Source organism: Leucoraja erinacea, chromosome 9 (genome assembly GCF_028641065.1).
Source record: "Leucoraja erinacea ecotype New England chromosome 9, Leri_hhj_1, whole genome shotgun sequence".
Taxonomy (NCBI): Eukaryota; Metazoa; Chordata; class Chondrichthyes; order Rajiformes; family Rajidae; genus Leucoraja; species Leucoraja erinaceus.
In genome coordinates this window covers 37,498,879-37,517,074 of record NC_073385.1, presented here as the reverse complement: position 1 = coordinate 37,517,074, position 18,196 = coordinate 37,498,879, and the positions used below count along the sequence as shown (strand labels likewise).

The 18,196-nt window shown below is 40.1% G+C and overlaps 1 protein-coding gene across 1 annotated transcript in view; it reads left to right on the top strand.

Moving 5' to 3' along the window:
• The first annotated feature begins 163 nt into the window (after window positions 1-163).
• Window positions 164-18,196, top strand: part of sec23a (Sec23 homolog A, coat complex II component) — a 44,998-nt gene continuing 26,965 nt past the window's right edge. Inside the window, exons 1-6 of the mRNA XM_055640553.1 lie at window positions 164-537; window positions 7,714-7,955; window positions 9,091-9,148; window positions 9,454-9,540; window positions 11,566-11,802; window positions 14,896-14,975. Of these exons, the coding sequence (XP_055496528.1) occupies window positions 7,735-7,955; window positions 9,091-9,148; window positions 9,454-9,540; window positions 11,566-11,802; window positions 14,896-14,975 (683 nt within the window). The 5' untranslated portion in view covers window positions 164-537; window positions 7,714-7,734. The remainder of the gene's footprint in view (window positions 538-7,713; window positions 7,956-9,090; window positions 9,149-9,453; window positions 9,541-11,565; window positions 11,803-14,895; window positions 14,976-18,196) is intronic.

Sequence of the window (18,196 nt, the reverse complement as noted above, 5' to 3'; positions counted from 1 at the left end):
GCCCATTAGGCATCTGGGTTTGGGTTATGTGCTTCAGGAGGTGAAGTACTCTTTCACTTGTCGGAATGTTTGTTTGGTTATGTTGCGCTTTTATTTTGACAGGCTATAAGAGTATTGAGTGCTGCCCCAAGAGGGGCATCTGATTCCTATTCGTTGAATGTGGAGAGGTAGGGGTGTCCCTGTAGGACCAACCCGCAAGATGGCAGCCCCATAGTTTGGCCTATGACGCTGAGGGTTAAGGGTACGTCTTCCTAGGGATCGGGTAGCTCCGTCGGCGGCATTTAGCTGATCTGCGAAGCGGCACGAAATTTGCACCGAACTTGTGTTTTTCTCTACGGAGTGGAGGCCGCCGCTCGGTTTGGCCCCAGCCTGTAGCTATGCGGCGCGTCTGAGGCGGGACCCAGCAGCGGCCGCTCCTATCTCGACGTGGCAAAGTCCGCCGCCATATTGACGGCTTCAGCGGGCGAGTGGAGCCGGTTCCTGCAGTAACAGCGGCGGCGGAGGAGGAGGAAGTCCTCGGTCCCTGGATTCTCAGAGGTAGGTCGTTCACGCTATCGTATATAACACATACAGCTTAGTGGGCACAACCGCGGAGCCGAAACGTCGCAGTTACCGAGGACTCGGCTGTCAGCGGCACTGAGTTGCTGGAGACCGGGGCACCCTATTCCCAGCCCGGGACACCCGCAGCCCCAACCCGGGACCGTTCGGTTTGTGGTCCAGATGTTTACATGCAGACTGGCGTCCTTTAACTGACGATACACACCTCGCACACACGGCAGGGTGAGTTGCTGTTAATGCCAGAATCTAGTGAACGTTACAATTATTTGCACCCGAGGAGGCTAATATATGAAAACTCGTTGACTAGGTGATCCGCAACTGTGATTTGAATAACTGAATCCTCCTAGGATCTTAGCCAACATTAACCCCCCCGTCACTTGCATTTCACCTCAGTACAGCAATTAATCAGGTTAATTATTTCATTGTTAATTGTGGAATTCAACTTGTACAAACAATTTCCGTTTTCTACATATCAGTAATGACATTTTAAAGTGTTTAACTGATCGTGGTGGTTTGGGCCTTCTGAGGTTGATGAGGTTTTATTCTAACAATAATGTCACCTTTATTGTTGGACTAAGTTCTACCTTGGGGCTGAAAGGCACCTCGCAGCCTCAGATGTTTGCTTCAGATGCCTTGTAGTGCCATGGTAGCAAAGTGGATACATTGTTAGGAATTAATATGTCATTGATATATCATTACAAAATAGAGTGTTAAGTAGTCCTGTGGAGATTTTCTAATGGTTATACAGCTCCCCAAAATGCACAGCAACTGGTCTGATCGACCCCCAACAACTTCCTCCATGCTATAATTGCTTGATTTTAACACTTTTCCCGACACTTAGCTTACACAGTAACTTTTGATTTATTACTACCTAACCCAAACAAGTTAGGAAAATGAGTAACAAACATGGAATAATAATACATTTCAAAGATCCCTCCAAAAATGGCCAAAAGGATAAAGGTGATGAACATATTGTGTACAAGCCATTTCTATATCCTGTAAGAATAAAGAAGAATTTGATCGTGGAGTTACTTATAAAATATAAGAGGTCAAGTAAGAGTTAAGAGACCTAAATATTTTCAAAACATTTGGGATAATAAATTAAAAAGGGCTTGAGTGTGACAAAGATGGATTTTGTGGGGTTGAGAATAGAATTGGGGGAAAACAAAATGGACCACAATATTGCTACATATACATATTGCTACATATACATAGAAACATAGAAAATAGGTGCAGGAGTAGGCCATTCAATATGACCATAGTTGATCATCCAAAATCTGAAGTGTTTAAGAAGGAACTGCAGATGCTGGAGAAGCGAAGGTTACACAAAAAAGCTGGAGAAGCTCAGCGGGTGCAGGAGCATCTATGGAGCGAAGGAAATAGGCAACGTTTCGGGCCGAAACGTCTGAAGAAGGGTTTTGGCCCGAAACGTTGCCTATTTCCTTCGCTCCATAGATGCTGCTGCACCCGCTGAGTTTCTCCAGCTTTTTTGTGTAACATCCAAAATCTGAATCCCGTTTCTGCTTTCTCGCCATATCTTGATTTCTCCCCCCATATCTCCTGCCCAAAAAACTATATCTAACTCTGTCTTTAATACATTCAGTGAATTGGTCTCCACTGCCTTCTGTGGCAGAGAATAGCAAGGGTTTTCAGTCAGATTTATACAGCATGGAATGCACCTTTCATCCCAACACCTTCATGTCAACCAAAATACCTTCTTGAGCTGTCTCGTTTGCCATCCAATAGAGAATTAGCCCATACTATTCTAAATCTTTCCTATTAATGCGCTTGCCAAATGTCTTCAAAACTTTATCAATGTACCTGCCCCTTCCAATTCCGGAATTGCTCTTGGGTCTGCTTTAAATCTTTCCCCTCTCACCTTAAACCTAAACCCTTGAACATTATGTTTCCCTACCCTGGGAAAAGGACTGAGCATCCACCTTATCTATAAGACTCTTCATTTTATAAATCTACTAGACCAAGTGCAGACCCGTTGGGTCGGTTCCCCCAACGTGTGATTGTGGGGGGGGGGGGGGGGAGGCGGCAGGCGGCATGCAGCGTCACACACTAACTACCCCCCTTCCCACTAATAGAGGGGGGGGGGAGAAAAGGGGGAGAGGAGAGGGAGGAGGGGTGGGGTGGAGAGATAGTGCCTTTTTACTTCAACCCAAACCCAAACAACTATTTGCAGGCAGTGCTTTTTTACCTCTAACCATATTTTCATTTTCAAACCAAATTAAGGGTACTCACAGTGCTGTAGACATTTGTCAGTGTCATTCAAAGCTCTGATTGAGGCACACCACTTGCAGAGACTGATTGAGGCACAGCACTTGCAGAGACTGATTGAGGCACACCACTTGTAGAGACTGATTGAGGCACACCACTTGCAGAGACTGATTGAGGCACGCCACTTCCTGGTTTTATAGTTGTTCCCCCTCCCTCCAGCAGGGGCAGCAGAGAGAATGGGGAATGTTGTAAAAACATTAATATCTCTGTCAATTTTCATCGACGGGAAAAATCCTCGGCACACACACGGCGGAGGGGGGCTCTGAGCGAGGTGGCCAAAAATGACAGCCGTAGGTGACGGCGTACTCTTGGAAACCGCAGCACAGAAAGCCGAAACCGGTCAAGAACAGAGTTTTAGTAATATAGATGTAAGGCCATCCTTCGACCTCCTTCACTCCAGGGAAACCCAGTCTCTCATTATAATTCCAAACCCTCCATTCCCAGCAGCATCCTTGTAAACCCTTTCTGCACCCTCTCTAGCTTAATTGCATTATTTGATGTGACCAAAACTGCATGAAACATTCCAGGTGCGATGTCTGGTAAAGCTGTAACATAACAACACAACTCTTGTACTTAATGTCCCATCTGATGAAGGCAAGCATGCCATATACCTTCTTCACCCTGTCTACCTATGTTGGCACTTTCAGAGAATTGTGCTCTTGTACCTCCTAGTTCCCTCTTCTTTAACACTCCCTAGTGCCTTATCATTCACTGTGCAATTTTAATCTAGGTTTAATCTTCCAAAATGCACCAATTCCCATGCCTGAGATAAATTCCATCTGTCGTTCCTTTGCCTACTTTCCAGGCTGATCTACATCCTGTTGTAATCTTAGACGACCCTTTTCACTGTTCACTACACATTCGCCTCCAAGTTGTTAATACATATGACAGGCAAGAAGAAATTGTTATGCACCCTCGGCTTTGATTATCCAATTTGTGACTTTTTCAGTAATGAAAACATCTCAACATCTATCCTGTCAAGCTCCTTTGGGTTCTTGTATGTCTGAACAAGATTCTAAACTCAAATGATTATAGACCCAAACTGTCTAGCATCTTTAGATAGTAAACCACTCACTTCCCAAGAATTAGCCTGGCGAGTCTACTTTGGTCTTTTTAGGTAAGGGACCAATTTAACAAGAGACCGAAATGAGATGGCGAAGGCACTATTATATATTAATAATTCATCAGAATAATGGTAAGGCCTGATAGTTAATTCATATTTCTATTTAAGAAGAAGTGGAACGTGGCCAGAGAAATACGTTCCAGTCAGACCATTACAGTTGTAAGAAAATTTATGAAATTCTCGCAAGAGAACAAATAGAAAAACAGTGAGAAATATTTTTTTTAAAAGACAAAGAACCATGGCTTTAAATAACTCAGTTTGAAGTATCATGCTGAATTCTTCAAGAGATATAGTGGATGTAGACACAGATTATCAAAATTATCAGATTATCAAAGGACCATTTGGTCAGGTGCCACATAATAAGTTGTGAAACTTCGGAGTCTACAGAAAGGATAGCAAGCTGCCCAGATGATAGGAATCAAATAGCATAGTAATTCAGAGAGGCAAGATAGGGATGTGGTAATCTCACCTTGGACCTATGTCAACATTATCCGTGTTTCTTTATTTGCAGACTTCATGAAATTAGGAGGAATAGTCAATGCAGAAGAGTTATTAAATGGGAAAGCTTATATGATTTGTAGATTAATGTTAATATAGATAATTGTTAGACAGTTAATTTTCCTAAAAAGCATAAAGTTTTAAATTCAAGACCTTAAGAATCTGGATGTAAATGTTGCAGCATGTCATGATGGCCGATAGCAGACTGATAAGCAAAGTTGAACTTAGCCTTAAAGCAGCAGAATACAAATGATTTATTTTTCTGACCAGAGGGTGGAAGACACACCTGTTCACCAGGGATCTGTGCTTGAATTGCTGCTTTTTTCTTTCTGGTAATAACTTAGAAATGGATGAGAAGGGTAATATTTCAAAAGTTACAGATGTCATAAGTGTTGGAAATATCGAGGAGGATGGTAACAGGGGACACAGGCTGGCAGAATGAACAGATGTAATTTAATTGAGATGGTTGTGAAGTAATATATGCAAAATCAATGAACGCGGCAAAAAAGCTGTATGCAAATTGGCAGTTTGCAAATATAAGGGATTGTGGGTATATATATATATATATATATATTATATATATATATATATATCACAAATGATGTATTGCATCCAATTCTTGAGATCATATTTTGTTTGGATGGATGTAAAGACCCTAGAGAAAGTATTGAGTAAATCCCTTGAAAGATTTATTCTAAATAGATTTGCAGATACGTAATTCCAGGTCCAGGATTACAGTGAAGAAATTAAGATTGTTCTACTTGGAACATGGAGGAGATTTAACAGAGGTTAAGACATCACAGTTTGGATAGGGTAAACAAAGGCACTATTAGAATTGTTCTCAAAGCCAAAGCCATTGGATAAATAAAGCTGTTTCCACAAGCAGATTATCCAAGAACCAAGGGCTAAGTGTTTTAACGTTATAGGCAAAAGATGCAGGGGAATGTGAGAAAACGATAATAATCTAGAGACACAAACTGCAAATGCTGGGATGTTGCGCAAAACACAAAGTGCTGGAGAAACTCAGCGAGCTAAGCAGCATCTGTGAAAGTCAAAAGAAGGATCCTGACTAAAACACAGTTTGTCCATTTCTTTCACAGATGCTGCCTGATCAACTGCGTACCTCTAGCATTTGAGTTTAGCTTGAGTAAATCTAGGATTTAGTTCAATTATAGTGGTAGAAACAGTAATTTACATTTTTTTTAATTTTCATGGGAATGAGACTATTGGTGTTGCTCCCCAAAGAGACAGAGGGACAAATGTCCACCTCCTATGCTGTAATGGCTCTATCTCTGGTGTATAGAGTTGAAAAACATTTAGTTTAGTTACTGCACACTTAGGCATGCTTTATGAAACCAATATGGAGTCAGTGTGCAAGAAGTGATATAATGATCACATGATGTTTGTCAAGAAATGAGGAACAAGTTGTGTCCCTTAAAAAGAGAATGTTTCAGCTCATCCAGTGGACGCCTTTAAAACAGATTTGTTTTACATATGCGGAGGATTTTTGGACTTTAGTGCGTCTTTACCAAAACACTTGGGATCCAACATACCCCCAGTAAAACTGATTTGTTTCAGGTGCCCCACAGCATTATCAAAGATACATAAGGTATTATATTGGTAATTAGCAGAGATGCGATGAGAGATAATATAGGTATGGAAACATCTCATTAAAATTGGCAACGGTTTTTGCAATACATCCAACATTGTTTTCATAATCTCCATGTTGGAAGTTCAGCATTGTTCCATTCTACAGTACAGTTTCAAGAATGGTTTGCCTATTTATGCTTGCCCACTATACTGCTCCCTCCCTACAACAATCTCCTCATTACCAAGACAAACTAATTATGCTTACCATTTTTAAGTTCCTGAGTTTAAAATGACAAAAGCTATCAACCATACTGATAATAATAATAATAATAATGTTTATTTATATAGCACTTTTCAACAAAACCAATATTTGAACCAAAGTGCTTTACAGAGATTGATTAAATTAATTGAACAGATCAAATGTCAATAAATCCATACAAAACAAAAAAGAGAAAAAGAAAAAAAGACACAGAACAGTACACTATAGAAATCAACATGAAACGTCCCCCCACAGCAGAATTCACTGTGAGGGAAGGCACTAAAAATATCCAGTTCTCAGATCAGGACAATTAATATTGAGGTAGAAAAAAGATTTTATGTGTTTCATGTGTTAGAGGAAAGTGCCATAATTTTAATCTGTTTAGCATTTATACCTTAGAACAAGATTTCCATGGTGATTTGGCACAATATATTGTAAGCGATTGTAAAGGTCTCTTCATGAGTAAAGCCAGAAGAATTTGACTTGTTGCTCATAGTTGTTATTGCTGATAGTTCATGTAAAGCATACATATGAAATGCTAATGCGGTGTTTTGAGTGGGAGCACAAATTTATAATTTTGTAATAAACTATGAGCATATTATCAGAATTGAAAGCGGAAATTTAGTTTTAATTATATTAAATAATGTATTGCTACATTACATTAGACAGCAAACGAGACTCCAGGATGTTGTGTTGCCACCTTGGTGCTAGGGTCCTGGATGTCTCTGAGTGGTTGCAGAATATTCTCATGGGGGAGGGGGAGCAGCTGGATATTGTTGTGCACGTTGGCACAAATGACATGGATAGGAAAAGGGATGAGGTTCTGCTAAGTGAATATAGGGAATTAGAAGATTAAAAAGCAGGATCCTGTGGGTAGTAATCTCTGGATTGCCCCTGGTGCCATGTGCTAGGGAGGGTAGAAATAGGAAGATTTGACAGATGTACACATGATTCAGGAGTTGGTGCAGGCGGGAGAGATTCTGATTTTTAGACCACTGGAAATCTCTTCTGGGGCAAAGGTGATCTGTACAAGAGAGACGGCTTGGAGGTGGACCAGTATCCTTGCAGGGAGATTCACTCATGCTACTCGGGAGCATTAAAACTAGAGTCGTAGGTCAGAAATTGGAAGGAGTGATGGGAAGCTAGAGGTCATGACCTGCAAGTCTCAGAGAAAGGATAGGCAGAGAGGTTAGGATTCGCCTTGTCATGAGTATCAGGTTTAACATATTTGTGAATACTCTAGCCTTAATTCGTTTAGATTATGCCACAGGGAAAAATAATAACATTTAAATTGTGTGGTGTCCTTGTCCTTTAATAACATTCAGGACACTACGTATGTATAATTTCATCATAATTTTTCTTTTGAAAAGTAAAGATGCTCAATTATTATCTTTCACAGATTGAAAGTTGCCAGGTAACAATGGCAACTTTTATAGAATTCATCCAACAAAATGAAGATAGGGATGGTGTTCGGTTGAGCTGGAATGTTTGGCCTTCAAGTCGCCTGGAAGCAACACGAATGGTTGTTCCATTGGGTACCTTGTTTACACCATTAAAAGAACGACCTGACTTACCGCCCATTCAGTATGAACCTGTGCTTTGCAGTAGAGCAACCTGCCGTGCAGTCTTAAATCCATTATGGTAAGTGAATGATAGTAGATATAAAGTAAAAACAGTAACTCTCGCAGTAACGGAACGCTATATAATGGATTTCACTTATAGCGGACCGAGGTTCCCATTACACCAGCCCTCCACTTCCGCCAGCTTTCCATTGCGCTGGCGCCAAATGGCGAGCTTACGGTTGCGAGTGTGGAAAGAGCTACCAGAATGAAGGCGGTGTGAGGATCGGGCCCGTCTCTGGCTCACCACGCTCACGCTCCCAGCTTGTAAATTTCTGCTTGACTAACCCCGTACACAAGGCCACGTTTCTTCCCACCCAGCCTTGGGTTACACTTTGCCCCCCTCACTCGGTTATCGTGGACAATCAGCAAGTAGAAAGCATCCAATGCAGTCGGAATGGTAAGATCTTTGATTGCATTATAGAAAGCATATTATGTTGCAAGAAAACTGAAACCCATCCCTTGGAAGGTGGAATTTTGTTCACAGTCTATGCAATTTACATACGCACATAAATAGGAACAATCATTGCAAATGCATGAAAATTGAATTGAAAGAAGTATAAATGCAATATGCAAGTGAGAAAACACATAAAGAGAAAAAAAATAAATGTATATTTTTGAATATTATGTTTCTGTAAACTAGAGTAAACATTAACAATCCATCAATGTTTACTTTAAGTCTGTAACATGGCAATACAAATCATATTAGGATAATTAATAAGGAGTGTTGGATAATGACCCTCTAGATAATTAGAGTTTCCTGACATTTGCAGACTGAGATTCTGTGTAAAACATTGCCAATTGTATCTGGGTTTGTTATGATGGTTTTATATTTCTATTCCCAAAGTCTGTTCAAGTCACTTGGACAGGTACATGGTTAGGAACAGTTTAGCGGGATATGGATTAAACGCAGGCAAATGGGACTAGCTTAGATGGGGCATCTTGGCTAGGAGTTGGGCTGAAGGGCCTGTTTCCGTGCTCTATGGCTCGAGAACCTCGGAACCTCGAAACAGAAAATTGATGATAGTTATAGAAGTATCTGGAAAAAAAAATTCTACTGCCATCAATAGGAAAGAAAAATGAGTAAGACGCAGGGTACTAATTTTTTTTCATTTGTTTTTTCCTAACTGATTTCTTTTTCTTCTTGTTGCACTTAGTCAGGTGGATTATAAAGCAAAGCTATGGGCTTGTAATTTCTGCTATCAGAGAAATCAGGTAAGTTCATCTTTCTGGGTATTTGTCTGGTGTTTTTCCATAGTTGAGATACTGCATAACGAGAATATATTTTACATAAAGTGTTTCTGATACGAGTTTAACTCAGTTGTTAAGCTTGGCAATTACTTGAATTTTTGAAAATAGTTTTAGTTATGTATTACTCAACTTTTTGTTGAATAGATTATTTAGTACCTCACTCGATCAAAATTGGCATGTGTAAGGCGAGCATTTTCTATTAAAAGATTTTTTTATGAATGTCATACACAAAATACCCATTTTGAGTGTTTTTTTACTCTTTTGCACAGTTTCCCCCTTCCTATTCTGGGATATCTGAAATGAACCAACCAGCTGAGCTTCTGCCACAGTTTTCAACAATTGAATATGTAGTTCAGGTAAGACTTTGAATCACAATTTATACATAGTTGTAATCAGCATGGATGTATATTTTCCAATTGACTGATTACCATTTGGGCAAAAAAATAGATGTTTGGTAAATGACATTGCTTTATCAGTACTACTTGTTTCTAATATATATATATATAAAATTGTGCTTAAGTTGTGGATAAGTAAAATAAAAACAAAAAATGTGGCTAGAGATGGCATAAATGGCAATAGTAGTATTGTTCCACCTTGCATCACATCAGCCGTCGAAAACAACATATAATCTGGACATTTTCGCCACCTCCAACAGAATCCCACTACTGACCACATCTTCCCATCTCCTCCCCTTTCTGCTTTCCCCTGAGACCATTCCCTCCGTAACTCCCTGGTCAATTTGTCTCTTCCCACCCAAACCACCCTCTCCCCGGGTACTTTCCCCTGCAACCACAGGAAATGCAACACGTGTCCCTATACCTCCCCCCTCGACTCCATTCAAGGACCAATCAATCTTTCCAGGTCAGGCAGAGGTTCACCTGCACTTTCTCCAACCTCGTCTACTGCATCTGCTGTTCTAGGTGTCAACTTCTCTACGTCGGTGAGACCAAGCTCGGCAATCGCTTCGCTGAACACCTCCACTCAGTCCGTGTTAACCAACCTGATCGCCCGGTTGCTCAGCACTTCAACTCCCCCTCCAATTCCCAATCTGACCTTAATGTCCTGGGCCTCCTCCCTTGCCAGAGTGAGGCCCAGCGCAAATTGGATGGACAGTACGTCATATATTGCTTGGGTAGATGGCACCACAGCAGTATGAACGTTGACTTCTCTTTAGATAGCACTGGCTTTCTCCCTCCTTCCCCTCCCCCTTCTCTGTTCTCCCACAAGTCCTACTGTCTCCGCCTACTGCCTTTCTCTTTCCCGCCCCCACCCCCGCCATCAGTCTGAAGATGGGTCTCGGCCCGAAGCATATGTAAGAAGGAAATCAGAAGGATAAAGGGGGGACTGGAGATAGGTCTGGCAGATAATATTAAAGCAAATCCAAAGAGATGTTATAAGTACATTAAGGGAAAGTGGATGATGAAAGAAAGAATAGGGCCCCTAAGTAACCAAAGAGGTAATCTCTGTGTGGAGCCAATGGAGATCGGCAAGGCTGATAATGAGTACTACTTCTCAGTGTTTACTGTGGAGAAAGATGTGAACACTGGGGAACTTGGGAGCGTTAATGGGAATGTCTTGAGGACAGTCAATATTATAGTTAAGGAGGTGTTGATCGCCGTAAGATTCAGATTCAGATTCAACTTTAATTGTCATTGTCAGTGTACAGTACAGAGACAATGAAATGCAGTAGACAACGAAATGCAGTAATTGGAGGGATAATTGTAAGGTGTATAGAAGGTCGATAAATCACCAGGACCTGATCAGATATATCTGAGGACACTGGGAAGCTGGAGAAGAAATGGTATACAAATCAAATTAGATGCGGGTTAGGTGCCAGAAGGCTGGAGGGTGGCTAATGTTGTGCCTCTATTTAAGAAGGATTGCAAGGAAAAGCCTGGGAACTATAGAGCAGTGAGCCTAATGTCTGTGGTGGGCAAGTTACTGGAGAGTATTCTGAAGGATAAGATATATTTTCATTTGGATAGACGGGGGCTGATTAGGGGGAGTTAGCATGGTTTTGTGTGTGGAAGATTGTGTTTTTTGAAGAAGTAACTAAAAAGTTTGAGAGAAAAGCCATAGATGTTGTCAATATGGATTTCAGCAAGGCATTTGATACGGTTCCGTATGGTCAACTGTTCTGGAATGTTAGATGGCATGGGATTCAGGGAGAGCTAGCTGACTGGGTAGAGAATTGCTTCATGGAAGGAAGTGGAGGGCGATGGTGGAAGGTTGTTTAACTTAATTAAATTTATTTGTAATCTGGAATCTTAAACTTGATGCAATAATATGCCTGGATCTATCCGATTTTTATTTCCATGTTGTAACTGAATTATTTACTATGAATATCTAAGTTAACCAAAGTTTATTTTTCTCTTCCATAGCGTGGCCCTCAAATGCCTTTGATCTTTCTTTATGTTGTGGATACTTGCATGGAAGATGAAGATCTACAGGCCTTGAAAGAATCTATGCAAATGTCCCTGAGCCTTCTGCCACCTACAGCTTTGGTTGGTCTCATTACATTTGGCAGAATGGTGCAGGTTCATGAGCTTGGTTGTGAGGGTATATCTAAGAGTTATGTCTTCAGAGGTACAAAAGATCTCACAGCAAAGCAGCTTCAGGTAAGCAGTAGGAACTGGAAGTTAGCACATGGAACCATACAGCACCGGAACAGGCCCCTCAGCGCACAATGTCTTTGCCGAACATTATGCCACATTAAACACTTCCCTTCTGCCTGCACATGATCCAAAATTCTCAATTTCTTGCATATTCATGTGCCTATCTAAAAGTCTCTTAAATGGCACAATTACATCTGCTTCCACCACCATCTCTTCCAGTGCATTCCAGTCACCTACCATGCTCTCTGGAAACAAAAACTTTCCCTGCGTATCTTTCCCCTTTTCACATTAAAGTTATGCCCTCCAGTATTTGCCATTTCCTACCTTGGAAAAAGATTCTGACTGTCTGTCCTATCTTTTCTCTCATAATTTTATAAACTTTTATCAGATCTTCCCTTAGCTCACAGTGCTCTGTAGAAAACAATTCAAGCTCGTCCAATCATTCCTTATAGGTCATATCTTCTAATCCAGGCAGCTTTCTGGTAAACATCTTCTGCACCTTCTCCAATGCCTCCACAACCTCCCGGGGCAACCAGAACTGCATCCAATCCTCCAAATGCGGCCTAATCAAAGTTTTCTACAGCTTCAACATAATTTCCTGACGATTATACACAATGCCCTGGCTAATGAAGAAGAGCGTACCATTTGCCTTAAAACAAATAATTCTGCACTGTCCACAACTTCACCATTTTTTGTGTTGCCCACAAACTTACTGACCAACCCGTCTACATTTTTGTCCAAATCATTTTTATATATTGGTCACAAACTGCCGAGGTCTCAGCATTGATCCCTGCGCAACACACTAATCACAGTCGTTCAGTCAGAATGGCAACCTTCCATCACTACCCCGTCTTCTATGGGAAGCCGAATCTGAATCCAAATAACGAAGACACTGTGACTACCATGCATCTTAATCTTCTGGATCCCATGAGGAATTTTGGCAAATGCCTTGCTAAAGTTTGGATAACTTCATGTAACTTTATGTTTATGTAACTTTATGTGACATCAACTGCCCAACTATCATCAATCACCTTCAATAGAAAATTCTTGATTAATGATGATGCTGTTGGTTTTAAAAATAATTGAACTTCTGAAATTTGCCAATCTAATGTTACAAAATTTTGAGATTTTAAAAATCAAGTCTGCAATTTATCCCATCAGATAAAGCATAAAAAGAAGTTTAATTTGACACCTAATTCACTTTCATATCTCAAGTATTTAAAAAGTTATGGCCATTTTCATACTTGGAAATTAGCATCTTGTTCCCTATTGATTTTCTATGGACATAACAAAAAAGCTGTGATCGAGGACAGTCAAAAGCCCATAACTTTCTTAAAAATTAAGAGAACTGAATGAAATTTTCAGTTATCATAGATTGAAGCATTCTGAAACAAATATAAAACAATCTTACTTGGATAACCTGAAATTAAAGAATATGATTAGTTAGTTACCCAATTGTAGCTAATTTCAAACTTCAATTACTAGATCTAAACATCTATCCATTTCTTAATAAATGATTAACATTTTTAAATAGCCTAAGTGTCCAAATAATATTCACAAATGAATCACAATAAAACATGATTTTTAAATCTCATTGACATTAATTTATAGGCCAAATGGAAGGAATTTAGTGTTCAATTGCTGTAAATTAAAGTCAATTTAAATCAGCTTTCTAGTGGGTTCCTGTGAAGCGCTGGTTTAGAACGTTCACATTGCGGTGGATTTGTGCCCTCAAATGCCCAGAAAAGCACTGCGGGATATAATGGGGCCAAAATGAGCTACTCGCAACATTAAACACTAAAGGGATCTTAAGAAGCCCTTTTTAATGTAAAAATAAACAGCCTACCTTCTGTTGTCCCCTGTATGAGATCCGGCCGGTTGCCGGCGGTCGGGGGTTTAGAGGTTAATTTTTAAACTACTATAACAACTAGATAAAGCCCTTAAAAGTAATAATAGCTAAAGTGACGGAATCTTCCAGCGATTTTAATAAATAACTAGGCTGAACATCCCCGATTTGAACAGCCTAGGGGAAATAGCGTTTTAAACCTGCCCCCCTCTAAACGGCGCCAAAATCGCGCACACGGGCTGGGACAGATTTTCAGCGACACTTCAGGTAGGCTTTGCAACATACCTAATCTAAGTTATTTTTCCCGATCATCAGAACAACCAACTATGTCCACACTTTATTTTAGCATTGACATTTATTAATTCAATTTCATTTTGTATATTGTAAATATATTTAAGAAGAAATGTATTTTCTAAATCTTTGGATCCTCTTGAATATATTGTTATTATGGACAGCTATAAACAGTGTTAGAACTGTGTAAGTTTTTAAAATCAAATGGTTGACAAATTAACTGCTTGACCTTGTTCATTCCGCTGGGGTGTAAACTACCCAAGCGAAATATGAGGTGCTGTTCCTTAAATTTGGGCTGACAATCTGACAATGGAGGAGGCCCAGGACAGAAAGGAAACAGACTATTGACCAACACCTACTACAAACCTACTGACTCCCATAGCTATCTTGACTACACTTCTTCCCACCCTTCTTCTTGTAAAGACTCTATCCCCATCCCCCAATTCCTCTGTCTATGCCGCATCTGCGCCCAGGACGCGTTTTTTCATACCAGCGCATTGGAGATGTCCTCATATTTCGCTTGGGTAGTTTACAACCCAGCGGTATGAACATTGACCTCTCTACCTTCCAAATGTGGTCTCAGTATCACATCCTTGCTTTTATATTCTAGCCCTCTCGAAATTAATGTTAACATTGCATTTGCCTACCTGTCCTGTGTGAATGCAGATCTTCCATTAATTTATTTTTCACTCAGTCTATCAAATGGATCTTTTGTAAACAGGCAAAACTTGCTTAGAAAGTAAGTTCTCAGTTAGTTGTGAATTACCATGTATTAGCAATCAACATCAACTTCTTTTCATGAAGCAATGAGCTCATGCAGTATAGGAATTCAATTATAAACTGAATACCGTTGAGATTGTTTTGCACCAACCAATTTGAAGACCATTAATTCAATGGAATAAGGAACTGCATTTACAGTGTGATTTGATTCCTTAAGCTGCTTTATTATTTTTTAACAGGACATGTTGGGCTTAACCAAGCCAGTGGGTACTCAAGCAGGCCGTGGACCTCAGGTTCAGCAGCCTCCTCCATCCAACAGGTAAAATTGCAATTTAATTATGTAAGTCCACAGTGCAACATAGAACATTAATGCCACAGGAACAGGACCTTCCGTCCACAATGTCCATACCAAGGATATTGCCAAGTTAAATTAATCTCTGCTGACATATGATCCATATCCCTCGATTCCTTTGCATGTGCCTATCCAAAAGCGTCTGAAATGCCTCTATTGTATCTGCCTCCAACACTACATCTGACAGCTTGTTCCAAGCATTCTCCACTCTCTGTGCAAAAAATGTACTTGTCCTATACATCTTCATTAAATTTTTGCCTCTCATTTTAAAGCTACGCTCTCTGGTCTTTGATATTTTCACTCTGGAAAAAATACCAAACACCCTGGTTCTCAGTAACAGGGAAAAAAGTTGAACCATGAGATGGAAAGCTTTTATAAGTTATCTTCCATCTTAATTGAGGTCATTTCTTAATGCAGTAGCAAAGTTATTACACTTTTATAATCACTAATATAATATTAGAGAAAAAATAATTGCATTCAGAGGAATGTATTTTAAAAGAGGGTAAAATATATTTTGGAATTATTTTGATTTAACAGCAATGTGGCAGTTCCATAATTTGCATGATCAATATAAAACTTGTCTTTTTTAGGAGTGTGAGTGAAAATCAAATGTTAAACACAAAGTGTAATGCTTTTTCAATAATATTGTATATAATTCAGAAAACTGCACTTGTAGTTCTGCTATAACAGAACACAATTTCCATAATACAATTTAGATATAGCACGAGTAATGAATTAGGGAACACTTATTTGCATTACATAAGCTAAATTAGTTATGTAATTTCAATCGGGAACAAGAGACCCACTTAAAAGTTACTTTTGAAATTGACAAGCAGAAAGAAAAACTGACTTGAATTTAAACAGTGTAAGGGGAAAATACCTGTTTCCATGTAACCTTCCCAAATAATCAGACACTATTATTATCTCTTATGAACATAGTTACTACTTTTACTGCAGTTGGCCAATGAAATTGACAATCAATGGTTTGTATTGATATATGTGCAACCATACTCTGTTAAAAACAAAGTGAGATACAGCCTATAGTATTTTTTGCTTGAGCTAAAAAATAAAGTTTATCACTATTGAATAGACCTTTAATTGTGGAAAAAATAACTTATCTATTGTGCACTCTCTAGCATGCAAAAGACATATTTACCAATTACAATTGGACCCGGCTGCCCTGCAGTGTGCTGATTCATTATAATGTTCTTGGTCCTGGAGTCTGAACACTCATAAATCTGTTTACCACCTGGCCACACATACACGCCTATGCAGACAGACAGAAATATAATGTGTGTGTGTGTATAATATAAATAATTATATATACACAAAAGTCGTGTGTGTGTGTTATATTTGTATCTTCCTCAAAACCTTCTGCCATAGTGCTGACATTTTTAAATATTCCGACTCGCATTTCTCCCCTCCACACCATTCTCAGGTTCAGTTAACATTGCATGCTATATTTCAAAAGTTATTCATGATTAAAGTTTAAAAAAAAAGCCAAAACCGCCTTCTCACAGACAGCTTCCAGCCTTCTCACGGTGATGATGTCACAATGCCTCTCACAGTGCACCAATCACAATGGGCTCTCGAGCTGGCTGCCGACTGTCACAATTACATTACAATGGGACGTTGCCAACGGTAATGAGGTTGCTGCCCCTCGACCAATAACTGAAGGGGCTGCTCCTCAAGTTCTGGTTGCATTTTGGTCCCACACTATACTCAGCTTCACTGATTTCACATTTAGAACGACAGTGTAGGATGATGGGGAGAAGGAAGGAATATTGGATTAAGAGGCAGAGATCAATCATGATTGAATGGCGGAGTAAGCTATTTCATGCTATATTTTAAAAGTTATTCATGATTAAAGTTTAAAAGAAAGCCACATATGAAAAAAATGTAACTGCTTTTCAGTGGCAGACTCTTGCAGCACCTTCCGGTGATGATGTCACAATGCCATCTCATAGACGTCCAATCACAATGGATCTCATTTACAAATGACATCACAATGGGACGTTGCCAATGGTAACGAGGTTGCTGCCACTGTACTAATATCTGAAGGGGCTACTCCTCAGGTTCTGATTCCCCTCCACGCCATAATCAGGTTCACTTCAGATTTCATGCTACATTTCAAAAGTTCTTCATAATTAAAGTTTTAAAAAAAAAGCCAAAACTGCCTTCTCACAGACAGCACTTTATCCAGGAGTTTCCAGTGATTATGTCACAATGCCACTCATACGACACCAATCACAATGGGCTCCCAAGCTGCCGAGTGCCGCAATGACATCACAATGGGACGTTGCCAATGATAACAAGGTTGCTGCCCCACGATCCTGGTGATTGGCCACAAGGCAGGGAGTGGGGAGGGAAGATCGAGAGGGGGGTGGAACTCTCATCGGCCACCCCCCCAAACCCCCCCTCGCCCCCACACCCCGCACCACCGCCCATCCGCCCCCTCCCTCCCGGGGAGAACGCTGACGCTGACCCCACCTGCGTTGGGGGACGTAGCCCAATGGGTCCCACTTGGTCTAGTCTAAATACCTATAAAAGTCTCATCTTGTGTGTTGTATGTATGTGTGTTTCTTTTGTATGTTCCTCAAAACTCAACGCCTAACGCTTACATTTTAACATATTCTGACACATTTTTCCCCTCCACGTCTTAATCAGGTTCACTATATATCCTATATTTCACGTTATTCATGATTAAAATGTTTAAAATGCCAACTTTAGCAATATTTTTACTGTTAAAATCCTTTCTCCCAGCTTCCAACACACTTCGATACAAAGTTGCAAGACAGGAACACTCTGAACTTTTCACCTCAATGGGATATTTCATCAGGAGGGGAAGGGCCAATTGGTATTGCAATTGAAACTGCTGCGTTAGGCAGGGGACGTGCAATTGGAAATTTTTTTAAACTCTACTGCTAAGGGAGGCAGGGGAGTGCTGGAATCTTACATTGGGGAACGGGTTCAGTTGCGTTGAGGAACGGGTGAGTGGTGGAATATTGCGTAGGGGGATCACACTGTTGGGGGAGCAGACCCAATGGGTCTGCACTTGGTCTAATATATATATATATATATATATATATATATATACACACACACACACACACACACACACACACATATACACACATATATATATATACACACATATCTATATATATATATATATATATATGTATATA